This window comes from Ceratotherium simum, chromosome 37 (assembly GCF_057802395.1).
Source record: "Ceratotherium simum simum isolate JZ-2026a chromosome 37, ASM5780239v1, whole genome shotgun sequence".
In the NCBI taxonomy this organism is placed as follows: domain Eukaryota; kingdom Metazoa; phylum Chordata; class Mammalia; order Perissodactyla; family Rhinocerotidae; genus Ceratotherium; species Ceratotherium simum.
This window is the reverse complement of record NC_141936.1, coordinates 4,286,459-4,312,695: the sequence shown is the minus strand read 5'-3', so window position 1 is coordinate 4,312,695 and position 26,237 is coordinate 4,286,459. Positions and strand designations below refer to the sequence as shown.

At 51.1% G+C, this 26,237-nt stretch overlaps 1 protein-coding gene across 1 annotated transcript in view; it reads left to right on the top strand.

Moving 5' to 3' along the window:
* Positions 1 to 14,228, top strand: part of RAMP1 (receptor activity modifying protein 1) — a 31,266-nt gene extending 17,038 nt beyond the window's left edge. The window contains exon 2 of the mRNA XM_087424639.1: positions 13,973 to 14,228. Coding sequence (XP_087280765.1) covers positions 13,973 to 14,228 — 256 coding nt within the window. The remainder of the gene's footprint in view (positions 1 to 13,972) is intronic.
* Positions 14,229 to 26,237: the final 12,009 nt, after the last annotated feature.

The window sequence follows — 26,237 nt, the reverse complement described above, 5'->3', positions numbered from 1 at the left end:
TGTGGTGTGTTGCCCTCGGAGGACACAGCCGGCTGCAGGGGGCATGTGGGCGTCTACCCCAGCCTAAGCGGGTCCCCGTTCTGCATGCCCACAGCTCCCTGAATGGCCCCTGGGTGGCCCTCTTAGTGACCGGGTGTCCTTCGCCCAGGGGGGCTGAGACTGGGCCTGGCCTGCCCCCAGGGTGCAGCATCGCATGCTCCCGGCAGGAGCCCAGAACCTCTTGTGGACGGACTGACTGGCCTCAGCGGCAGCCAGCTCCCACTGTGAGCTCTGCCTGCCCCATCGGGGCGCTCGCCTCCCTCCGCACCTCTGCAGCCTTGGGTCCCTGGAGTATGATCTCCCCGTGTGGCACCCCTAGTCCCCTGGCCCCGACCTGGGCCTTCCTGCTCCTCTGCCGTGAGTGTTTGTCTGCAAGCTGGGCCCAGCCAAGGAAGCCTGGGGGCTGGCGAGGAGCTGGCCTGTGTGCTGGCAGAGCTCTGTGTGGTCCAAAAAATTCTGTTTAAATCTTCTAGAAACACAGGAAAACACTAGTGTCCCCTCAATTGATAGCAGTCGCCTTAGTTGGGTGCTTCTCCCTATGGGGGTGGTGGAGTAGCGACCATCCCCTCATGTGCGTTGGCTCCCTGGTCTCCATCTGAGCCTTGGGGTGGTCTTCCCAGATGGAGATACCACAGCTCAGAGATGCTGAGTCTCTTGCCCAAGGACACACAGCAGCTTGGCAGGTTGCGTCCTCGCAGGGCAGCTGGCCAAGGTGGAGGCTGAAATCTAGCTAGTGCTCTGCTGGCCAAGCCACATGCCTTGCCTGGAGGAAGGGGTGCCCTTCCCCATTCCACAGGGCCCCGCATGGCCCCACGCACAGCCCGGACCCCAAGTGGCCTCCACATGTTCCACGTGGTCCTCACATGGCTTCCAGGTGGTCCCGACCGGTCTGGGTGCAGAGCTGAAGAATCTGCTCACGGTGTCCCCCGCTGCTCCCAGAAAGTGGGCCTCCACGTTACGGGATCCAGGGGGCGGGTCGTGGGGCCTGGCACAGGGACACTTACAGCTCCGAATGTGTAGACTGCGGACCTGTGCTTCTGAGGGTGTGTGCACTGGGGGCCTCAGGACTCCCCCCTGCAGACCCTGTATCCAGACAGGAACCCCAGGGCTTCTCTGTTCACAGGGACTCCAAGGCAGCCCAGGCTGGAAGGGGCAGTGACCTCCACCACCTCACCTGTGCCCGCCCCAGGCTTGGGGAACAAAGGCTCCGAGTGGCACTCTCTGGTGGGCCCTGGAGTCACAGACACATTGGCCTCATCATTCCTTCATCATTGTGCCCTGAGCCCTACTGTGCATCTGTACAGGGACCCGGGGTACAGCAAGGAACCAAGCGGGTGTGCCCTGCCCTCCCCAAGGTCACAGTCCAGGGAAGAAGACAGAGAGAAAATGAGCAGCTGCAACAGAGTAAAGAGGGATGGGGTGGAGTGGGTACAGGGTGGGGGCACCACGGGGCCCAGAGGACGCAGCCAGGGGATGTATCCCAAAAGTGCCAGGCCTGAGTACTGAGTTGGAGGAAGCAGGTGCCCACAGGCGGGGGGTTGTGGGCAGCAGACTAGGAGGATTTCAAGAAGAGAGCCAGGGGCCTCTCCACCACCCCACTGTAGAAGCTGCTTCTCTCCAGAAGAGGAACCCCGAAATCCATTCCTGGCCCGAGAGGCCACAGAGCAGGTCCTTCCTAGGTGGGTCTTGAGAGGCAGATGGAAACAAGAAAGTGTGAGAGGAGACAGAATAAGACTCCCAAGGCCGAGTCTCCCCCATGTCTGGAGGACACTATGGGGCAGGGGGCGGATGGATTCTGGGGGAAGCGGGGACTCCAGTGAAGGGCCCTTGGGAGCACTGGGTTTCTGAGGCCCCCTCAGGGCCTTGTCTATGCTGTCTGAGTGGGGAATGCCTCTCTGTGCAGTGTCTCCCAAGCTCCATTGACCCCAGAACCCTATCTTACTATTTTCCTTTGTGGAATGTCTCAAGGGATGGGAGAGCCGGGCTGGCTTTGGGCCAGGACAAGAGAGACACGAGGGGTGGGGGTTGAAGCCAAAGGCCCAGCGGGTTGGGGAGGGGGAGGCATGGCGGGAATGGGGCCGCAGAGGATGTGTCCCGTGTCTGTCTCCAGTAGTCCACGAGTGGCGGGTTCCTGGGTCTTCCCTGACCCCTCGTTTCTGTTATCAGCTGATGCGTCTCCCCGATGGGCTGCGGGTGTTACCTGATTAAGCATTGCCTCCTGTCCAGCAGTGAAAAAGATCCGCCCATTTCGATTGGTCTTCCTCTTCTTACTTAACTCTCCCAGGTTCTTTTATCTCTACCTTATTCATGTTCTTCATTTTCTAAGAGAATGCTGTTCATCCACCTCACTCAGTAAGTGTCCAGTGGCCGGGCAGGTACAGCTTAGCCGGGGAGCTGGTAACGAAGACCTGAGATGGAATTTGCCTCCGCCATTCAGCCGGGTTTATATGAAGCCTGTCGTGTTGTTCGGGTTATTCATTAGTGGAAACCTCATAGCGCGTGCACACGTATGCTCTAATTCCTTGGACAGGGATGGAGCTGGCAGTTCCCAGTGCTCCCTGGGAAAACGGGTGTGCCGAGATCTCAGAAGTCCCTGTTCTACAGCTTAAGGAGGTAAACTGTGGTGGTGACCTTGGAAAAATTCATCCTTTTGTATTTGCATTTGCATTAAAGTATGCTTTTGCATGCAATGCTCACATTACCCTGTCTAAACACTCCAGTAGGTCAGCCCTGAGCCAGCAGAGATGCATAACAACTTCCACTGCTCTTTCTCAGCAGACTGTCCCGGTTTGATTGTATCTCTGTGACCTGCCTGATTTAGAGAGGGTTTGATTGTACAATGTCCATCTTCCCGCCACTCCCGCTGCAAGTCCGGGGGTGCGAAGCAGCCACCCGAAGTGAGTTCCAGGTACAGAGCTGGCTCGGGTCCCTCCACCCAGCACACATTCACAGGCCAATGGTAGTGTAATGAGCTGAAATGTTTTTAATCAAACGATGAACGAGACTTCCTTATACATTCCCCGCAGGGTCAAGGAAAACAAAAGCTGCCCTGTCCTGCGCTGCGTCCGGGCAGGAGGGCGGCCGTCCTAGCTCACGTGGGCGTGGGTCTGTGGTCTGGGGGAAAAGTAAACCCCATGCGCTTAGTTATCCGCAGTGAGGGCTGCTCGGCCCCTCCTGTGGGTCGGAGGCCCTTCGTAGAGATGAGCTGGCCTGGCACCCTCACTCTGAGCCTGACGCAGGCCGGGCCAGGCCACCGCACAGCTTCCTGTCACCACAGAGGAAGTAGTCCGGTGAGTGGCCAACCCCTCCCTGTTTTGGAAAGGTTCCGCTGTGACTACTACTTAGGAAGTCCTGGGTGGGAGCCCTGACAGCAAAGACAGAAACCACAAGGGAGAAGACGGATCTGACCACCTAAAAATTAAATAGACGGATTCCTGACTGTAATGAAAATGCATCTAGGGTTCCAATAATAAATGTGATGTTTGCTATTGATTTGAGAGAGAGATTTTTATCGCGTTAAGAAAAGAACCTCTTAGTGGTTTACGAGGTTGGGTTTTTTTTTTAATCAGAAGTGAATGTTGAATTTTATCAAATGCCTTCTCAACATGTATTGAAATGATCTTATGTTATTTTCCTTTGACATATTGAAGTGTGATCTTATAATAACAGGTTGAAAGCATTCCTGAAAGAAACCCACTTTGAAGTGTTCTGCACGGCTAGGTTACATTTGCTAGTGTTTTGCAAAGGACTTTGTGTCTATTTATAAGTGAAAGTCAGAGACATCTGGTGCCGTGTGCATGAATGCTCCAAGGCTCGTGGGCATACCATCTTAAGAGGTTTGGGATCAAGGTTTTGTTAGCTTTTTAAAAAGAACTGGAAAGCTGGATGTCTTTTTCTATGATTTTAAGAATTTGAAAGAACTGCCTGGGTCTGGCATCTTTTGTGAAAGTAATTCTTTAATAACATTTTCTGGTTTTCTTCTCAGATTTTCTACTTTTTAAGTCAATATTTGATAGTTTATAGTTTCCCAAAAAGCACCCCAATTCATCAAGGATTTTCCAATTTTTAACATACTTTTTTGCATGTTAATCTCATACTTTTTATAATCTTCTCCTATCTGTGGTTTTGTATATTGGTGTTTTCTCTGCTCTTTTTGCTAGGTTAGACTGTAGGGAAATGTGTCTATTTCATTGTAGCTATTTTTCTAAAGAATCAGCTATTGAATTTACTTACTCATTTTCCTGTTTTTAAAAATATCAATAAATGTTAGTTTTTAATAAGTATTAACGCATTTAAATTATTTACCCTTTGAAGAGATTTATTTTGTTGTTCTTTTAAAAAATGTTTTGTTTTGTTTTTTGTGAGGAGGACTAGCCCTGAGCTAACATCCGACACCAATCCTCCCCTTTTTTCTTGAGGAAGATTGGCTCTGAGCTAACATCCGTGCCCATCTTCCTCTACTTTATATGGGACGTCGGCACAGCACGGCTTGACAAGCGGTGCGTCGGTGCGTGACCGGGATCCGAACCTGCGAACCCCGGGCCGCCGCAGCGGAGCACGCGCACTTAACCACTTGCACCACCCAGCCAGCCCCTAAAAGTGTTTTGATTGGGTTACTTATTTCATTTATTTTCGTTTAGTCATAAGATAATTTACAACAGTAGATTTTTCTCAGAATTCTGTTTTGGCTCTATTCTGTTAATTTTTACATGTAGTATTGCCATTATCGATTTCTTAATAGCCTGTAATTGAATTTTTAAATTCTTGTTTGAGCCCCAAATTATATAAGTGATCTTTCAGGGATTCGATTTTTTAAAAATTTATCCTTTTCTTACTAATTTCTAGTTTTTAATATCATAGTCAGAGAATATTGACTTAAAATTTGTCAAGTTTTTCTTTGCTGCCTAAATAGGATCCACTTTTGAGAAGATCGTTGATTCTCTGTGGAATAGAAACTTGGTCATATAGTCACTGAATCAGGTTTATTAATTTTATTTTTCATTTTTATGCTAGTTTTTACCTACTTAACCTTGAGAGGTGTGTTCAGGTCTCCACGTGAAGATGGTGTTGCTCACAGCTGTAGGCACTCTATGTACCATGGAGCTCTCCTTACACCTTCTCAGGGTGAGATGTCCCTCTTTGTCCCACTGATTGTCTGTTGCACTGGACCGTGCGGTGTCTGCTAAGATGGCCACCCCTGCTCTCCTGTGCGCGTCCCTCCTTTTGTCTCACTTGGCCTTCGAGGTGACCTCTGTGAACAGGGGAAGTGGGATTTTGTTTTCTCCTTGCAGTGTCCCTGCCCTCATGGTGTTTGCAGTCTAGTTGTTGAGACTAGCAATGGGGGCATAATCCCGTGAATTACAGTGCAGGTACACAGTAAGACACATCTATGAAGGAAAACCCCACTTTACCAGGGAGCCAAATGAGGCTGAAGCGTCAAAAAAGGCCTTTTTGAGGAAGTAAACTTTGAAGGATGAGCATATATTGGCCTTGTGAAGATGGGGTTAAGAGCCTTCCGAGTAGAAAGAGCAGCATGTGCAAAGATCCCGAGGCAGAAACATTGGCGAGTGTGGCTAGAGTGTGGCCCGTCAGAGGGAAGGGATAGAGTAGAGAGTTGGGGCCTCATGAGGGCTTTTGAATCCAGCACAGGGTAGCATTGAAGGTATGAAGCAAGGGTGCAAAGATGTGGACAGTGGGCTGGGGGTGGGGGAGGGCTGTGGCTGGGAGAGCCAATGGTGGGATGGTGGCCCCTGACTAAGCTGGATGGGGAAAGGAGAAGGGGTGCAGAGATGCCAAGGCCCCTGGCCCATATTCAGCGCAGAAAGGCAGAATCTGGTATTAGAAATGTGGGTTGTAATAACCCACCAAGCCCAGTCACTTCTGCCTACTCCTGGTCACAGTGACAGGGCCGCAGGAGGGGAGGGGAACCTCCCCGGAAGTGGGGGGAGTCCATGACAATTCACAGGTTGGGCGAGGCTTCCCAGGCGTGGGGGATGGGGCAGCTTGGGAGTCAGGTGTGCTGACAGCCGGATGTGGACAGCGCCAAGCTTCAGATGCGAGTGGGGATGTCACAGGTGTCAAGTCGCAGTGGCTGGCGGGGGAGGGAAGGAGCACTGCAGAGTGTGGAGGCCCCTCCTGCGGCGGGGGCGGGGAGGGTCCGTCCGGGAGCCTCGGTGGGCGAGGTCGCGCATGGCTGCTGATGGAGGGAGGGAGAAGTCTCGGGAGCCCCGAGGGAGGTCCTGGGGGGCTGACTGCGAGGGACGAGCTGGGTGCGGAGGAGAAGGGGCCTAGAAGAGGAGACCAACGAGAGGAGGTCCCCGGGGAGGGGGCGCCATCTGTGGCCTCACCATTCCTACAGGGAGGCCATGGGCCGCGAGTGGGAGCCGGGGGACTGGCTGGAACTGGCGGCAGAGGTGGTCATGCCCTCGGAGCCCACCCCTGCCCCCCACCCACCCTTAGGGCCCCCCCGCCTGGTCTCAGCGCCCCTCGGGAACTGGGCATCTAATCCTCGCAGCATCCGTGCAGGGACCACGGTGATGCCCATCCTACGCAGGAGGCAATGGAGACAGGAGAAGCCGCCCCGTCCGCAGCTCCAGCCGTGAGTGGTGGAGGGAAGCTGCCGGCCCGCGCAGGCCCTGGGGGCGTCTAGGAAGCAGGACCAGGGTGGGTGGCCTAGACCTCCTGGTCCCTGCCCACCTTCCAGGTGTGCGGACACTGGGCTGCGAGGTGTGCTACTGCACTCCTGACATCGGTTGGAGGGTCCCAGTCCCCAGCATTGCCACCTGGAGCAGGGCTGCCAGCCAAGTGCCCCCAGTTCCTGGGAGGGGGATCCCAGAGTTCCTTCCTACGCCTAGCATGGCCAGGGGAGAACATGCTATGCTTGGAAGCAGGGGGCGGGAGGGGGGTGTCCCCGTGGTGGGGGACACTGCCCTGCCACTGGGACAGGATTTACCCCGCCCAGCTCAGGACAGAGGTAAGTCGAGCAGAAGGAAGAAATGCGGGCTGCTGGCTGCACGCTCCGAGCGGGGCAGGGTCTGCAGGGACTGGGCCCGGGTACGGGAGGCAGGGCTGGGGCCAGCGCAGCCCTCTGAGCCCTGGGGGTGGGCCAGACAGAGGGGCCACCGCCCCCGGCAAGGTATGGCCTGCCAGGCTGCAGGGACTGCTCGCCCCCAACAGGCCTCCCACCTGCTTGGGATGGTTCAGAATAGCACAGCAGAGTCCCCTGGACAGAAGGCCTCCTGCCGTCACTGAAACGAAGAAATGAGCTCCAGTGGCTGCAAATGCGGTGACATAAACGTCCAGTTTTCTGCAGGGTTTTTTCCCAAACAAACTTTTTAAAAATATAATTATAAAAATAATGTATGCTCACTGTAGAAAACTTGGAAAATCCCCAAAAAAGTAGAGAGAAGAGAATAAAAGTTCTTCCTATCACTGCCCTCTGGTGGTGATAAGCCCTCTTCACATTCTGGTGCATTCCCCTCCTGCGTGGACCCTTTTATGCTGAAACTGCACTGTTGATATCATTTGGTCTCATCTGCTGCTTCTTTTGTTCAACGTCGTAACATAAATATTTTCCTACATCTTAAGAATTTCTTCCTAAGTATCATTTTAATAGCTCCCTAACAGGGGTTCTTATAACCAATTTCTTTCATTACTGTCCTATTGTTTGCTGTTTTTCATAATTATAAATTTGCAATGAACATCTTCTTACATTACTTCTGTCTACATTTCATATTATTAACTTAAGATAATTCCAAGAAATAGAATTACTGGGTCACAGTGTACCCATGATTTTGAGGTTATTGATACATATTGCCAAACTGCTTTTCAGAAAATTTTACCAGTTTATCTTCTATTAGTAGTCATATGAGTGCCTGCCTCATTTAACTATACCTTCAGCAGCTCTGAGTAGTCTCTCTTTTTTTTTTTTTTTCTGAGGAAGACTGGCCCTGGGCTAACATCCATGTCCATCCTCCTCTACTTTATATGGGACGCCGCCACAGCATGGCCTAACAAGCGGTGCGTCAGTGCGCGCCCGGGATCCCAACCGGTGAACCCGGGGCCGCTGCAGCGGAGCGCGCACACTTAACCGCTTGCGCCACCGGGCCGGCCCCTGAGTATTCTCATTTTTAAAATGGGTTCTATTTGAATGTTTGGGATTTTTTTCCTTAATAGTAAGGGTAAACATTTTTTCAGATGCTCATTAGTCATCTGTGTTTCCAGAAGAACTATTTAGCCAAAAGCATCATGGGTAGCCCACTCTGTGTCTTGCACACACCCGCACACCTCCCCATCTATCTGAGCTGCCCCACCCCTGTCAGTGTGGCTCTTTGGCATGCTCCTCAAACCACCCTCAGATGGGTCACCTCCACCTTCTCCTGCTCTGACTGCCAGGATCCCAGGTGGTGCCTGGATCTCCCAGGATCTCTCCTCTCCCAGCAGGCATTGAAAGCTACTGGAAGCCACCAGGTTGTGAATTGTCCCAGGTAGATGGAGGCAAATTCTGGTGCAGAGAAAGCAAACAGAAATCCAAAAGTGGTTCCTCCTCAGGCTTTTGAGGGCTTGGACACACATCGCCTGGTCAACTTTTGCGCGAGTTTATAGGACAAGAAATGTATACGTTGTGAGCCACACACCAGTTGTGGGGGAAGAGGTGTCATTTATTGGGCACCTGCTATATGCTGGGCCCTTGACCTCCTTTAACTTGATCTCCCAGTAACTGTGTCAGGTGGGCACCTGTCTCTTCATTTGAATGTGAGACCAAGGCTCGGATAGGTTAGGTGAGGCCCCCAGGATCATTAGAGGTGGAGCTGGAGTTTGAACCCAGGTCTGTAGGGTGCCAGGGCCCAGGCTCAGATAGTCCACATAAGGGCCAATCAGGGCTCGTTTAGGGACAACAGCAGCCACAGGTGTCCCCAGAGCAGACGACTCACCTGTGGGCATCAGTGGGCACCTTCCTGTCAACAAGAAAACGACCATTAATCATATGCCAGGAGCCTTGACTTGGGACTCAGATATATTGGAAACTCCCACTATGGTGTTCAGGAACATTCCAAGCAAAGTTCACCCAGAGTAGAACGTCCTAGCCTAAAAAGGATAATTATTCAGTTACATGAGAACTGAAAATAGAGGGTTAAAGCAAGAATATTTTTTCGTGATTATTTTGGGCTCTTCAGTCAGTCCTGTGTTCTTTTGAACAGAAGAATGTCTGTTCTCTGAGGGGAATTCTGTTATCACATCCTTGCCGACAGAGCTCACAATATTTATTGAAAATTTCAGCTGTCACTTCTGTATAAATAAACAGGATGAAGTGGGCAGCCGACTGCACATTCGAGATATTTTTAGACGGGGGTGGCTTTGCAGACGGGAAGGATAACATTTCAAGGAGAGCGTGCCTGATCCCAGAATAGCCTGCTATGGGCTCAGCCTTGGCGTAGCCTCAGTGTGGGGCCTGCAGCGTCACAGTTTCTGGGTCCGGGGCTCCTTCCTGTCCACCATCCCATGGTTGGCCAGCCCAGAGATGGCAACACCTCCTTCTTTTTTTTTTTTCTTTTATATAGTTTTTTATTGTGATAGAATACGCATAACATAAAATTTACCATGGGTGACGTGAGGTACATTCACAGTGTAGTGCACCACTCTGCAGTTCCAGAACATTTTCATCACCCCAGAAAGAAACCCTGCACCCATTAAGCAGTCACTCCCCTTCTCCCCAACACCTCCTTCTAAGGATATCCCAGCTCCACAACTCAGGCACGGAGGCTGGGAGACAGCACTTAGGAGCGACTGTCCACTGGGTCTGCAGAATGCCAGAAACTACCGTGGATTTGGTGGGTCTAAGACGGGGGAGAAGACAATCATTCAAACCAGTGTTTGCAACATGTGCCCTGTAGTTGATCAACAACCAGCTCAAAAGTCTGGTTTTTAACAATACCAGATGCATTTAGCACTTACTGCGTGCCAAGCACGTGATATGCAGGATTCATTTTTTCTCACAATGACACCCAGCCTGTCATGCTTCCTGTGGCCTTTTCCACTTCTGTTTTCTACTTGAAACATGAGTCCTCGTTCACTCGGGAAAACCGGGCACCTTGGTGGGCAGGTCCCACACGCCCTCTGCTGCCTCTGCCCACTCCCTCCCTCCTTGGGCCTTATCCACTTGGCCCACTCACATGGACTGAGGGAGGCCCCCTGCGACCTGGATAATGACCCAGAGGGCAACTAGGGCAGAAAGAACAGTGACCTGGGATTTTGAGAGCATATGATGGGGCTGCAGTGGAGGGGCTCTTGGGTGCTAGAGAGGCCCTAACCTTTCCCATACAGCCTTTTAAAGCCTCCTCTGGTGTCTCCTTGATGTTGATTTATAGCCTCTGCTCCATTTCCTCACTTTCTAGATTAAAAATAAGGAAAAGTATCTTTTAAATATCTTCATTTTTCCTGTTTATAGAGCTCTTAATTTCTTTGTGTGGGTCCCAAATTCTTTCTGTTATGTTCTTTTGACTGAAGATCTTTAACATTTCTTGTGGCACAGGTCTGCTGGCACTGCGTTCTCTCGGCTTCTTTCTTTTCTGAAAAGGTCTTTATTTTAACCTCATATTTGAAAGATATTTTTGCTGGGCATAGAATTCTGGGCAGACAGGTGTTCCTCCACCACCACCACCAAGACTTTGTCACTCCATTGTCTTCTGGCTTGCATGGTCTCTGGTAAGAAGTCTGCTGTACCTCGTTCCTCTGTAGGTGTCTTTTTTCTGTGAATGACTCCAAGATTGGTTTCTTGGATTCTTTTTCTTTATCTTTGGTTTTCAGCAGTTCAATTTTGATGTGTCTTTGTGGTTGTTTGTTGTCGCTGTTTCTTTGTTTTTCATCCTCTTTGGGGTTCTCTGACCTTCTTAGATTTGTGATTTGATGTCTCATTATTTTTGGAAAATTCTCAGCAGTTATCTCTTCAAATATTTCTTCTGCTCCATTCCCTCTCCTTCTTCTGGAACTCAAATTACAAGTTGGAGTTTGTATCTTTGATAGTGTTGTTAATTTACCACAGCTCTTGGATGTTCTGTGTTTTTTCTCTTTATGTTTCAGTTTCAGTAATTTCTCCTGACCTGTCTTCAAGTTCACTAATTCTTTCCTCAGATGTCAAGTCTGCCGATGAGCCCATCAAAGGAATTCTCTCTAATACCGTGGTGGGTTTTTTTCTAGCATTTCTCTTTGACTTTCTTACACTTTCCATCTCTCTGTTGAAATTCTCTGTCTGTTCATGCATATTGTCTGCCTTCTCAACTAGTCCTTTTCTCATATTAATCTTTTTAAAGTCCCTGTATGATAGTTACAGTATCTGGGTCATCTCTGAGTCTGATTCTGTTGATTGCTTTATCTCTTGACAATCTTGGAAGTTTGTTTTTGTTGTTGTTGTCGTTGTTGTTGCATTTGAATGAAAAATTCATAATTTTTTAATTAAATGCTGAACATGCATGTGTAGAGTAGAAGAGACTGAGGTAAATAGTATTTCCATCCAGAAGTGGGCAAGCCTCTTCTCTCAGGCTGTTAGTGTGGAATTTGAGTCAATCTTGTCAGGAGCTGAGCTGGGTTGGGGATTTGTTGTTGCTATGGTTACCTTCAGAGCACCACAGGCCTCAAATATCTCCAGCAATGGGCTGCTGTTGCCTTGTGCTCAGGGTGGGAGCTAGAGGATTTTCCTCAGTGTGGTGAGCCACCATGAACACCTGTGCAAGGATTGGATCTCTCTCCACCTCTCCCAGCAGGAGACTGCTGTTGCTTGTTATTCTATGCCAGGTTCATATTGGGGGCAAAGGGAAGGGTTCCCCGTGCCCTGGTCCAGCCTCAGCTTAGGCCCGTGCCGTCAGCCTCAGCATTCCTGTTCCTCCTCCCTGTGGCAGCCAAACTCTGCCCTGTATGTATGGGGTCTTGAGTGGGAGATTCCTGCCCCCCTGCCCCCCAGTGGCAGGAGACCTCTGTTTGGTCTTGTGCAGAATCCTAGGCCCAGGATGGTTTCCTGCTGCTCTCCCTAAGGAAGAGTCTTTTTACCATCCTTCTCCCAGCCATAGTGGGTCTTTCTTGTGGCCTGGGGCTGACAGGCTGTGCTGTCCCACCCTCAGCAGCTTAAGACTTTGCTTCCCAGGAGAGAGGGTCTGGGGAAGTGGGAAGGACTTCGGCCTGTTCAGCTGCAGCCACTGCTCATCCTCCAGGGGCCCAAGGCTGTCACTTCTCACTTGAGAAGGACTTGGGAAATGTGTGGTGTTTCCTGGCTGATCCCCTGCCTCCCACGGTCTCTCCCACGAGCACCCACTGGAGCCTCATGGGAAGGAGCGGCAAGTCACGGAGCTGCCGTACATCTGGGGCCCCAGCAGTTCCACACTGACCCTCTAGCCCACACTTGGCCTTTGGCAGTTTATTATTTAGCTGATTTCTTCTCACCTCTGGTATGGCGGCTGCATCCTGTTCCCACGCTCTGCCCCAGGTGAGACAGTCCCTGTGTTGCTCCTCCTTGAAACTCAAGTCACTTTGTTGCCTTGCAGTCTCGGCTCTCTGATGGACTCAAGAAAATGTATGATTTTGTAGTTTCTTCAGCTTTTTTTGTTGTTCATGTGGGAGCAACACTATGCAGCTTTCTCCATCCTCAGCAGAAGCAGAAGTGACTCACCTTCTTGAAACTATATTTTAATTTTGCCCAATGTTGAGTCTCCATTTATTAAAAAATAATTTACTCAATTTAAACATAGAATTACCATATAATCCAGCAATTCCACTGCTGGGTGTATACCCCAAAGAATTGAAAGCAGAGACTCAAACAGATATTTGCATACCCATGTTCATAGCGGCAGCATTGGTCACAACAGCTAAAACATGGAAGCAACCCAAGTGTCCATCAATGAATGGAGAAACAAAATGAAGTATGTACAAACAAGGGGATATTATTCAGCCTTAAAAAAGAAGGAAATTCTGACACATGCTACAACATGGATGAACCTAAAAGATAGTATGCTGAGTGAAATAAGCCAGACACAAAAGGACAAATACTCTGTGATCCCACTTCTAGAGTGGTCAGATTCATAGAGACAGAAAGTAGGATTGTGGCTGCCAGGGGCTAAGAGAAGGGGAGAATGGGGGGGTTACTGTTTAATGGGGACAGAGTTTTAGTTTGGGAAGATGAGAAAGTTCTGGAGATGGATAGTGGTGATGGTTGCACAACAATGTGAATGGACTTAATGCCACTGAACTGTACACTTAAAAATGGTCAAAATAGTAAATTTTATGTTATTTATATTTGACCACAATAAAAAACACAATTTACTGGTGCTTGCCATGTGCCTAGTATTCTTCTAGGCACTGGGATTACAAAGGTGAACGAAACAGACAAAACCCTGTCCTCGTGTTGCTCACCCTCAATAAACAAAATCAAGACGTAACCCGGAACAATGACGGCCAATGGTGCTACCAGGAAACTCCAGGAGGGTGGGAAGATGGGGGTGGGGGTGGGGGCCTCACAGAGAGGCCTGTGGACACCTGGGGGAGCTTCCAGGCTGAGGGGGCGTGCGTGGGGTGATGGGTCAGCAAGGGGCTCGAGAGGCTGCTGGTTTGCCCACCCCCGAGGGCTTGTTGCCCCAGGCTGCCCTCTGAAGACACTCGGCAGATGCACCTTCTAGTCTGCCCTTGGTGTGGCATCCCAGCCCCTGGAATCTCAGATGCAGGGATGGATGTTCCTTAGCCCCAGCTTGCCTTCTGGGGTCTGGGCACATGCAGGACATCTGGGGAGCCGTCCAGGAACTTCGTCTCCTAGAGCCAGGGTCACTGCCGCGGGGCCTGGGCTTCTGGGGCATGCTCACCACAGTGGGGAATGCAGTGGAGAGCCCCCGGCTCTGTCCCGCCTTGGTCCTCTGCCCACCCAGGGACTGATGACCTGCTTTTCCGTCTACAGGAGCTACCAAGAGCTCACGGAGTGCACTAGCGACGTGGCAGAAAAAGTGCACTGCTTCTGGCCCAGCGCGGTGGTGGACAAGCTCTTCGTCGCCGTCCACCAGCGCTACTTCAGAAACTGCTCCATCTCTGGCAGGGCTGTGCAGGACCCGCCCGGCAGCGTCCTCTGCTCCTTCATCGTGGTGCCCATCCTGGTGACCCTGCTCGTGACGGTGCTGGTGGTCTGCAGGAGCAAGCGCCCCGAGGGCATCGTGTAGGCCGGGGGCTGCCCCTGCACTGAGGCTGCGGGGCAGGCGGGGAGGGTGGGGAGTGGGGAGCCACAGGCCTAGCCTGGCAACAGCATCCTGGTCCCTAACAGCAGAGCAGGCCCCAAACCCCTCTTCTTCTACCGAGAGGAGCTAACAGGATTTTGGAGTGGTCGTGGCGCAGGCGTTAACCTGGAAGCCCCCTGGCTGGAGCTGGAAGCGTCCATGGGAAGGGGGGCCCAGGAGCTAGGAGGGAGCAGGGACGTGACTGTCATCGTTTCTGGGGAGTGTTCCGAGCTCTGTCTCCCAGTGTGTTCATAAACCACCCGCGGCTTTGTTCCCACCTCTGGCCAGACCGTGGATAAGTAGTTTGTGATTAAAAGAATGTCTTTGGAGTTGGGAACTGTCGTTATTTCTGGGTCTGGATCATTGGGAGTAAAAGGGTGGATGAAACACCAGCCCCTTCAGATCCATCTTTTTCTGACAGGAGGTGCCATCACAGGGACCTATGATGGGGGACGATGGTGGGGAGGCCCCACGAGGCAGTGAGGCCCTGTGTGTGCATAGAAGGTGCTCCTGTGGGATTCCTATCCCCACACCCCCACCCCTCCATAGTGTCTAGAACCACTGGCTCAGAGGACTGTGATTCACAGACATGACAAGACCAGGTTTGCATGGTTTTTACTGAGGCCCCTCCCCAAAGAGGCCTCGCCAGCCCTCAGGTCCAGGCACCCACCTCCATTCTGTCTCCCTGGGTTTCACTGGCTATTTCCTCTGCACATCAGTGCACCCCTGCAGGCTGTTGCTACTCCCCCATTCACGATTCTTCCCAAGCCCTCACTTATAGCTGGACTTCCAGGAGGTTCTGGATCCCCGAAGGGAGCTCTTGCACTGTCCCTCCCAGATGTTCTCTGATCTCAGACCTCTTCTCTGAGGTCCCTGCAGCCCCCAGCCTGCTCAACCCTCCAGGGCCTCCCAGCCCAGGACCTGCCCCTTCTCAGGATGAGTGATGGGGTGTCACATCACCCTCGGCGTCGGCCTCTTCCTCTGCCCTGTAGGACAGGGGCCCAACGCCATTACCTTCTGGACTAGTTAGCATTAGCAGACCACAGCCACATGGGGTCACCCCCTGCCCCACTCAGCTAAGCAGGCCAGACCCCAGGCGGCCTGCCCCGGGTGAGATGGGGACAGGGCTCCCGCAGCCTCCTCCTGGGCGCCCGCCGTCCCTGCAAGGGTGCGCCCTGCACACTGAACCGTGGGCCTCCTTGCTATGGTGTGGCCGTGCTTTACGGAAAGAACCAGGGTGTGCTAACGGAGGGGTGATTGCCTCAGGGAATGACGGGGATTCCCGTGTCCACAGCTCAGACCTCGGGGAGGGGCTGGCCAGCTGCTGTGCTGGGTCCCAGCTTCCTCTGCCTTCACGCGTAAACCCGGCCGTGAGAGCTGGGAGGAAAGGGGCGATTGTCTCCGTTCACACCTCCTTCTCCCGGAGGAAGCCCATAATATGGGGGTTAGGATTCAGGCTCTAGGAAAGGAACCAGGTGGAGGGAGAGCTTCTGGCAGAGGCCCTAGGTGTCCATGGGTCTCGGGGACGAGTGAGATTTCAGGAGCAGGAGGTGGCAGGGAGCAAGTGCTGTGGGCTAGAGGACGTTATCTGACAGCAGAGGTGACAGGGACCCGCAGGTAAGAGGACAGCCCCCAGCCTGACCTCGTTGGTAATTACTCCTGGAATTCGGCACACGTGCCTTTGCTGAAGGCACCTGCTTCATGAACCTGTGGGTCCTGCTCCCTTCAGTGCTGCTCCGGGGGAATTTTCAATGACCCTCCTGCCCAGGGTCACCCCTCTAGTGGCAGGAACCCAGGCCCCCGACTCCCAGGGCAGCCCCATCGCCCCCAGCCCCACAGGTGGTCAGGGCCCACGTGGGTCTGCAGGGCCCCAGAGCCCCACGCAGGGCTGAGCAAGGAATCCTTTGAGAATCAGTTGTAGGGCTGCGGCATCTTCAAGGACAAGCCCCTCGTCTTCCCAAGTGCTTTGCCAGCCTGAGGTATGTGGGGGGTGTGCGTGTGTGTGTGTAGTGTGTGGTGTGTGTGAAGTATGGGTGGTGTGAGGTGGGGGGTGTGTGTGTGTGTGGTGGGTGGATGGGGTGTGTGTGTGTGTGTGTGTGTGCGCGCGCGCACGCAGTGCGTGTGTGTGCACACAAACACAGCAACATTCAAATAGGAATCGTCCCTCCAGTTTTACATCACCTTATCGGATAGTCCGACACGGTTTTGTGGGTTAACCATGTTTCAGCGTGGCTGTGGTCGGGGTGGGATGAGTCGCACTTGCTGGGAATGCATCTCCTGCCTCCTCACATCTTTTCTAAGTGGCTGCTCACTTCTGCTGTGCCACTGACCATAGGTTAATAAGATTCTCCAGTTTTGATCAAGGAAAGTAGCCTTTTGCAGGACAGCAGGCCACTTGTTCTTCACATCTCAGCATGTAGCCCCTTACCACCATTGTCACATTAAAAGGAAACAGACCAAGGGGAATTGGTCACTACAAGTCAGAGGATAGTTTTATGTGGAAGAATGTTTTCAGAGAACACTAATCTGAAAGATCTAATCTGAAAGATCTCACCAAATTTCACAAAGTTCAGAATGTTAGGTGTTCTAGAAAAATGAATGTGTGCCTGTTTTAAAACCTTTAAAAGTGTTTCCTGTCATCATAGCCTGTGAAGAAATAACCATGATAAAACCTGATGGAAAAGACCAAGCTCGGCCTCAGGAAGTGAAACCAGCCTGCCCCACTGTGCTCCCACCAGCCCCACCACTCTGCACCTCCATCTCCTCATCCAGAAGGTGGGGGCGATAATGGTGTCTGCCTGAAGAGTATTGGGTTAATTAAGTAAAACGTCTTAGTCCAGGTTTTCCAAGACGCCAAGATGGGATTCTAGGTGAGGATGGTTGTTAAAGGAACCGCCTGTGAGCTGAGGCCCGTGGGAGGGAAGCCTGGTTGGGAAGGTCCTAGGCCGCCGGGTACTCTAAGAAGGTTCGGCAAAGCCGTGGGGGGACCCCTGTGCCAAAGCCAGCTGACCGGGACCTGGGGGGAGCAGCCCCTGTGATAAAGCCACAATGGCTTTCAGAGCCAGGAGCTGGGGCCCTGGAGCAGCTCTGCTCCCCGTGGTTGAAGTTCCGTGAGGCGCATCCTCACGGAACCATCCCAACAGAGCATGGAGCCTGACGCACACTGTGCACTCAAAAGTAGTTGTGATTATTAAAATGCTTTATAGACAGTGCAAACACTGAATAATGTTATGACTTTAAAATTATCCAAGGTGACAGAAGAGAACAGAGTGATTGATCATTTTGAAGTATTTTTTTTTTGTTGAGCATAATGTCTTCAAGGTTCATCCATGTTGTCACATATTGCAAGATTTCCTTCTTTTTTAAGGCTGAATACTATTCCCCTGTATGGATACACCACACTTTGCTTATCCCTTCATCTGTCATGGACATTTAGGTTGTTTGCACATCTTGGCTATTGCGGGTAATTTTTAAACATTTAGATTTGACTTTGGGATATGTGCTTGTAAGTATATTTGAGTATTTGTGCACCTGGTCTGGAAGTTTCCTTCAAGTGAAATAGTTCTGCTGTGGAGGTTTAGGAGGAGCCAGGGAGCATTCAGGTTTCCCTCTTCCTCGCTCTGGGCAGCGGGTGAGGCCAGGAGAGGAAGCCAGTCTCAGCTGGGACAGTGGAGGCAAAGCTCGGCCCCGACCCGGGTGCTTTTCTGTCCAGTCTGGGTTGGTGGTCAAGTATTTGCAAGTCACAAGGCTGAGGGCAAAGAACTGAAGGCCAGCAAATAAGGTGCTTAATGAAAATGAAGAAATCAAAGCAGAATTTTGGTATTCTTAATATGAGTGAGACTTTATTATAAACAAACGTTTATAAAAATAAATGACTTTCATATTGGTTTCCTAGGGCTGCCTTTCACATATTACCACAAACCAGATGGCTTAAAACAACAGAACTTATTCTCTCCCAGTTTCCTGGAGGCTAGAAGTCCTGAGATCAAGGTACTGGCAGGGCCATGCTCTCTCCTGCCTGCCTCTTCCAGCCTCGGTCTTTGTCGGCATTCCTGGGCTCATAGCTGCGTCAGGCCAGTCTCGGCCACCTTCTCCCTGTCTTTGTAGCTTCTCTTCTTATAAGGATACAGTCATATTGGATTGGGCCACGCTAATCCAGGGTGACCTCACTTTAACTGAACTAATTACATCTACAAAGACCCTATTTCCATTTAGGGCACATTCTGAGATTCCCAGTGAATGTGAATTTGGGGGGACACTGTTCAATCCAGGACACCCAGCAAACTCAAGAGCTGGGTGGCATCTCAGTTCTCCACTTTGCATGGGCTGTGAGAGGGGACAACTTCGGGATCTGCTAACAACCTGCCACAAAAGCTGTTCCCAAAGCCCAACCAATCAGGTGACAGAACAAGGCCAGGTGTCCCAGGTGCTCCTGAGAAAAGTGCCTTGTCCCCAATGGTAGGGTGTGGGCCATCATTCCCACAAGCAGACCGCCTCTTACAGCAGTTTCTGGTTCACCTTTTAAAGCCAAGGATGGGGTCTGCATGTGTGTGTGTGTCTGCGTGTGTGTGCATGCACGTGTGAGTGGTAAGTGGAGGCCTCTGGCGTCCCTGTCCCAGACCCCAGCCCTTGTCCTCTGAGGCAAGGAAGGCCCTGGTCCTCAGCCTGGGCAGCAGCCGCTCTCAGCCACTTCCATCCTGCAGCCCTGGGCTGAGTGGGCCTCTCCCCGCTTATCTCACTGAGGGTTATTGAGGAGACAGTGGACTTTGAAAGGACAATGAGTTTCTAAGATGCCTTAAGAACTGTTCCCAGAACTGCTCCTCTGAGAAGCCCATCCTCTGAAGAGGTGCAGGCAGGGAGCACGAGAGGCATGAGGTGTCTGATCAGGTGCTGTTGCAGAATGCGCACCTGCCAGGGTCACCCGGAACGATGCCAGAGGCCCGGGGGCCGCCTCAGACGGCGCAGGCCACGGTCGGCAAGGGGCTGTGAAGCTCCTCAGGCCTGCCCCGTCTCCACCGTGGGGTGTGGTGGGGGAGAGGGCGGGGGCTGCAGGCCCTTTTCTCATGAGTCTTTCCCTGGGGCTACCTGGAAAGTAAAAGAGGGCAATGGTGGATTGCACGCCCGCCACAAAGGATCGCCCTCCCTGTTTTCCCCCTGAGAGTGCCCAGCCCAGCAGGGGGCACCCTGGGGGCTGGAGGGAAGCAGCCATCCTTTGGCCTCTCAGACAGTGCAGGGACCGGGTGGCCCGCAGGCAGAGTCTGGGATTTCCGCTAAGCCGGCTGGGGAAGCTGACGACAGTTTTAATTTGAAAAATAAGCTTGACTAGCTTTATTTGCGTCCTGAGCTGGAGAAATGACTCCTTCTCCAGAGCTTTGTCATGGAAATCCATAGAAAAAAAAATTGGTTGGAAGTCAAAGAACCAAAAATACAAAGGAAAAGGACTTGGGAGCAGAGTTGGCCAAGTATGGATTGTTCCCAAAGCAGCTCATATTAATGAGCTCCTTGGGGCAAAACTGCTCTGGAGACGGGGCTTCCCGCAAGCGGAGCAGCAGCTCTGAATTGCGACAGCTTCACAGAAAGGACATGCCTGGTGGAGACGCAGCCCGGGAGGGCACAGCAGCCTGGAGGTGAGAGAGCTGGGATCCAGCAGAGTGGCGAGTGAGCCTGAGATGGGGCATGTGGCATTCGTTCTGGAGAAAACCCCGAGTCCCCTGGAGATAAAATTTCCTCTGTTCATCAAAAACGAAAATCAGTATAGTCTTCACAGAGGACAAACTAGAAATATGGACCCAAAGTCTTAAAATGTTTATTCCCAGCCATTTCCCTCCTAGGAATTTATCCCAAGGACATAATTAGAGATGCACAAAAGGAATGATCTTCACTCAGAGTTATTTATCCAAGTGAACGAGTGGAAACATCCCTAGTGCCCACATTAGAGGAAGTAAATTAGATTAGATCAGATGAAATCCAGATGATGTGGGGAAAAGTTTCTTAAAATTAAGTACATGGGAAATTTTTCTCACAGTACAGAGTTAATTGGAAAAGGCATACAAAGTAGGAAAGTGAAATGATCTTAATTGGGGGAAGGGGTGAGTGTGTGTATGTGTGTGTGTGAGTGTGTGTAAGTGTGTGTGTGTAAACACATTCCCCAGGCCATGTCAAGCTCAGGGAAGATCATATGATATGACTCATAGAAATAGTAACAACACACCACAGTTTGGATCTAGCTGTCGTATTGCCGGCATATCACTTCCCAGTAAAGGGAGGCCGTTCAGTACCCTGCTGAGGAGTCCCAGTGCTAGACTCACGCTTGCTGGGATCTGACTGGACCCTTTTCCAGCTGTGTGACTTTAAGCAGCTTCTTTGTCTCTCTGATAATTGTATGTGCTTGGAAAGGATGGCCTCGTGTTGGTCATCTGCCCCATGCCAAGGATGGTGTTTAAGCTCCAAAGAGCAGGCTACTTGCCAGAAGATCCATATGTTTGAGGGTTTGGGGTGGAGATGGGATCTGGGAGGAGATCATGCAGTAGTCTGGGGGCTTTGAGAAAGTAATAAGGAAGAGGTTTTAAGACACTTTTCTCTTTTGTGAACATACCTGCCCTTTGGTTCCTCGTAAAACAAATTTAGGAAAGACCTACAGTACTTTTCAAGGCTATTTTTGGAGGTGAACTTGGATCTGACTTCAGTTTCTTCTTCATGGGCCTGTGCTGAGATGGGCCATGAGATTGCCCGTCTTTACACGGGTTACATAAATGTGCCATGGGGAGAAAGAACACCAGATAGAGGGCACTTGAAAGACAGTTTGCTGTATGGCCCTTGGAGACATTCCTCTTCGCTAATCCCACCTCAGCCACAATTCCTGGGCTGGGGACAGCCCTCCAGGCACCCTCCCCCTCAACTGAGTCCCCTTCCCAACAGACATTCTCCCAACAGGCAGGGACACTTTGCTCGTGACTGTTTTCCGGGGCGGGAGGCAGGCGGGTGCCTGGAGGTCAGTGGTGATAACAAGCGGCAACTGCTTTTCATCCTCATGCAGCCATCATGATGGCACCTACATCCCAGCGCTGCCCAGACTGCCTGAGGTCACACAAGGAGGTCACTCAGACTCTCACCCTGGCACCCTCTCATTCCAAGAAACAGTTCCACGTTAAAAAAGAAAAAGAAGTTTTAGCATAGAGGCTACAGCACCACACTGCCTGGGACAGAATTGAATCCTAGCTCCACCCATTAAAGATGGTGAGGCAAGCTACTCAACTCCCCACCTGTAAAGGGATAGCCGTAGGTACTTCAGGGAGTCATGAAGAAAGCCCTTGGTACTATGCCCAACACACCATAAATGCTCTTTAATTTGGCCATGGTGGTGCATCTTCACAAAGGATCTGGGACCCTGATGGCTGTGGGTATGCATGAATGCACATGCTTGGGTATCTATTTCTCTGTGTGGTCCCCAGCTCCATTGCACGGAGGGCAGGAGGTGAGTCGAAGAGACAAGAACCATGTGGCCTCACGTGGTCATCCCTCTGTGCATGTCTGTGTCCTAATCTCCTCTTCTTATAAAGACACCAGTCACATGGGATTAAGGCCCACCCCAATGACTTCATTTCACCTTAATCACCTCTTTAAAGACCCCATTTCCTAATACAGTCACGTTCTGAGGAACTGGGGGTTAGGACTTCAACATACGAATGGGGGGAAACACAACTCAGCCCTAAGAGCCCACCTCCCCCAACCCTCGAACTGCCACTCAGGTGGCAGTCGGCTTTTCCACCTGGCTCACAGCAGCCCATCTCAGCTGTACTGAACTAAAGGGTTGTAATTCACCATAAAAATTAGTAGAAAACAGCATCGTAGCAAGGCCGTTGCTACAGAAACATCACAAGATTAAATAAAAACCTGCTTTAAGATGCATGGCATATTCCTGGTGGAAGATCTCAGTGTCAATTCCTAAGAGGGTCCCAGTGCCGGTGCATTCAAGGGCATCGGCAGCTGGCAGCATGGACTTTCCATTTGTCTGTTTTTTTGAAAAATGGACAGTTCTGTTCTCTGGTGCCGGTGTTCCCTGCACAATGATTTTTCTTTTTCCCTCCTTTTTTTTGGTCCAGAAATGGAACAAAGAAATGAAGGGCTAAGGAAAGAGGAAGAAGAAGAGAAACACATTTTTCTTGAGTTAACCGGGTCATCCATCAGGAGAGCAGCAAAAAGAGGAAGAATGTTGGGGCTGGCCCCGTGGCTTAGCAGTTAGGTGCACACGCACTGCTACTGGCGGCCTGAGTTTGGATCCCGGGCGCGCACCGATGCACCGCTTGTCCAGCCATGCTGTGGTGGCATCCCACATACAGCAACTAGAAGGATGTGCAACTATGACATACAGCTATCTACTGGGGCTTTGGGGAGAAAAAGGGAAAAAAAGGAGGATTGGCAATAGATGTTAGCTCAGGGCCAGTCTTCCTCAGCAAAAAGAGGAGGATTGGCATGGATGTTAGCTCAGGGCTGATCTTTCTCACAAATGAAAAAAAGAGGAAGAATGTTAGAGAATGTTAACAACAGATGCCTGCAGAATCAGCCTGCTGGGTGCAGTGGGAAAGGAGGGTGAGGGAGGGCAGCCTGGACCCACTTCCTGAGGGCAAGAGATGCCAGCCAGCCACCTGCAGCAGGCCAGGCTTGGGAGGAAGCAATGAAAGAACCAAGTGTATCACGCTGCTACGAAGGGATGCTCACTTTACTTATGTCTCTTCTCCTAGCTGTCACCAGCCTAGCAGGTTATGTCCATTTTGCAGATAAGGAGACTGAGGCACAGAAAGGCAACAATACATGCCCAGGCGTCCCTGAGTATGGGTGCTGGAGCCAGGGTTTGAAGAACTCCCTGAGCCCCAGTTCTCTCACTCACCTGCACTGCCTCCCATGGTGCAGGAGAGTGGAGAACAGACAGGAACTGGGGGTTCCAGGAGGGTGAGGACAGGGAGAGGCGGTCGCCTCCAGCTGTATGCATTCAGGGTCACAACTGGGTGTTTGCACCTCCAGGTGTCACAAGTCCAAGTGGGCTTCCCTCTACGGGACTGGTGCCCTTTCCAGCCCAAGCCCTCAAGGGCCACCTCCGCCCCCTGGTGGTGCCCCAACACAGCAGCCTCATGACAGATCTCTTCAGGAAATCACAGGATAGAGACCAACTCAGGTCTCCTCCACCCAGGCCCCTGCAGCCCCAGGAGGTGCTCTGGCTCTCCACGGCGGATCAGCTTCAAGGACGGCTCTATGTCTTGCTGGGAGAAGAAACTGGAAGAACCGTCCTTTTCATCGCCTTTCTTTCTTCCCAATCCCCCAATTTTCAAAAAAAAAAAAAAATTTCCAAAACTAGTACCAATAGAACAGTGAATTCCTGTTGATACGTTTGGAAGGGGGACTTTCTTAGTTCATAGTTTCCTTCCTTGTGATTTTAAAAAAATAAGTGCTTTCTGCTTTTCAAGTCCTGGCCCCACAGAAGGTCCGCACAGCTGGAAATGATTTTATGGGTCAGGAAACATGCTGGACAGCTACCCACCCAGGCTGCTCCTTGTGCCTGGGGCGCCCTTCCTGCCCCCTCGTTGCCCTGGAGGACACCGGCTGCCACCGGCTGGGTCCCGACTTGGCTGGCTGGAGGGCAGGGGTCTCTGGAAAGACGACTGGAGTGCAGCTCGGCCAGTGCCGCGCACAGTTCCCCGGCTGGCGGGCATCGAAGAAACCCTGCGCCAGGCGCTCGGCTGTCCGCTAGGGGCGCACGTGAGTCAGAGGCTGCGGAGGGACCCAAGGCAGGAGGCGACCCCATCTGCTCGCGTTACAGCCCTGCCACCTGCCCAGCCCAGGGTCCGTCCTTGCTTCTCTCTCATCCCACTCTCTTTTTCACTAAAGGCATCTTCACATGCGCAGCGCAGAATGGCCAAAGAACTTCCTCGCGCTTAAAACAGTGCCCAGCACATGGTAGGTACTCAAAAAGTGTTTACTGAATTAATTCATTGTAATCGATAACTCAGTGAACTACAGCTTGATCAGCCAATCCTCTATTGTTAGGCATTTAATGTGTTAGCAGTTTCCCCTTATTTCTTATTGTCATGCCAAATGCTGTTTAAAAATAACTTCTTTCATTGTAGAAAATATAGGTAAACAAAACAAAATCAACCAAAAAAAAAAGTCTTAATTCTTACCATTCAGGTAATTTTCAACATACACTTTGGCATATAGTCTTCCAAACTTTAATTTATTCTTAGGTACATAGATGACAGCCAGCCGTGGTGGTCTAGTGGTTAAAATTCGTGCTCTCCCCGCCTCAGCCCGGGTTCATTTCTGGATCAGGGAACCACACCACACATCTGTGGGTTGTCATACTGTAGCGGCTGCATGTTGCTGTAATGCTAAAAGCTGTGCCACCGGTATTTCAAATACCAGCAGGGTCACCCATGGTGGACAGGTTTCAGCAGAGCTTCCAGACTAGGACAGACTAGGAAGAAAGAACTGGCCACCCACTTCCAAAAAAATCGGCCATGAAAACCCTATGAATAGCAGTGGAGCATTGTCCAATACAGCGCCAGAAGGTGAGAGGATGGTGCAGAAAGACCGGACAGGGTTCCATTCTGCTGTACACAGGGTCCCTGGAAGTCAGATCGACTCGATGTTACTAACAACAACAACAAATTGTACTAGAATGTTCCAAGCAAATATCCTCTTCCGTGAGCCAGGTTCCAGCCCTGCCTCCTCCTCCTCTAGGCTCCGGGGCCCAGTTACTGAGTCCCAGGGTGGCCCATAGAGACTTTACCTATCATAATTCCATCAGCACCCCCAAGTCACCCCAAATAAACACATAGCTGAACACAAAATAGCACGTTCACCACCTGAAGGCAAATCTCTTCCCTATTTCTTTCCCCTGTTTTCCTCTTTCAAGTGAACTGTGCTCCCAAGACCCTCTGTATTAGTTATTTATTGCTGTGTAACAAACACCACGAACTCAGCAGTTTAAAACAACACACATTTCGTATCTGGTCAGAAGTCCAGGCATGGCCTTGCTGGGTCCTCTAAGACTGCAGGGTCTCACAGGCTGCAATCCAGGTGCCGGCCAGGCTGCAGTCTCACCTGGAGACCCAACTGGGGAAGGACCTGCTTCCAAGCTCATTCAGGTTGTTGGCAGAATTCGTCTTCTTTCAGCTGAGTCACTGAGCACTGTATTTTTCTGGCTGTCAACTGGAGGGCCCGCTCAGGTCCTTGCTAGGTTCCTTTCTAGGTGAACTAGCAGTCCCTTGCTAGGTGAACTTCCACAACATGGCTCCTTACTCCCTCAAGCCAGCAAGGAGAATCTCTAGTGTGTGCTAGTAATATGGAGCTTTAGACGTACTACATATCATAATGTAGTAAGGGAAGTCACATCCCATCACCTTTGACGTATTCTGTGTCTTATAAGCAAGTCACAGGTCCCACCCACACTCAAAGAGAGGGGATTATATATTACAAAGCATGAACTTGGGGTCACACTAGGGTCTGTCTGCCATGTCCCACTATGAGATTTTGGAACTGCCACTGGCAGGGCCTGTGGGGAAGAGTTGTGGGGTCCCACACCACCAGGATCAGGGAAGTCTTGCAGAGTTTGTACCCTGGCAGGCTCTCACATTCACAGTGGCTGGCCCCAAAAGACAAAAGGTGTTTGACATGGAAGGCCAAAAGGCTGCACCCTAACCAAAGCTTTTGCCCTGTACAATTATGTATGATGTTAATGGTGGCCCTGAGTTGTGCAGTGCACACCTGCACAACTGTCCACAGCAGCCCTGAATCATACCTGTGGATGAGAGGCTTCTTCAGAGCATTACATCACTGAGGATTAATATCTGGTCTGACTCCAGTTTCACCAATGGACCATATGTCTATGCAGCTGAGTTTACTTTACACTACACCCTCTTCCCCAGCCATTCTTTGACTTTTCTATTCCCAAACATATCC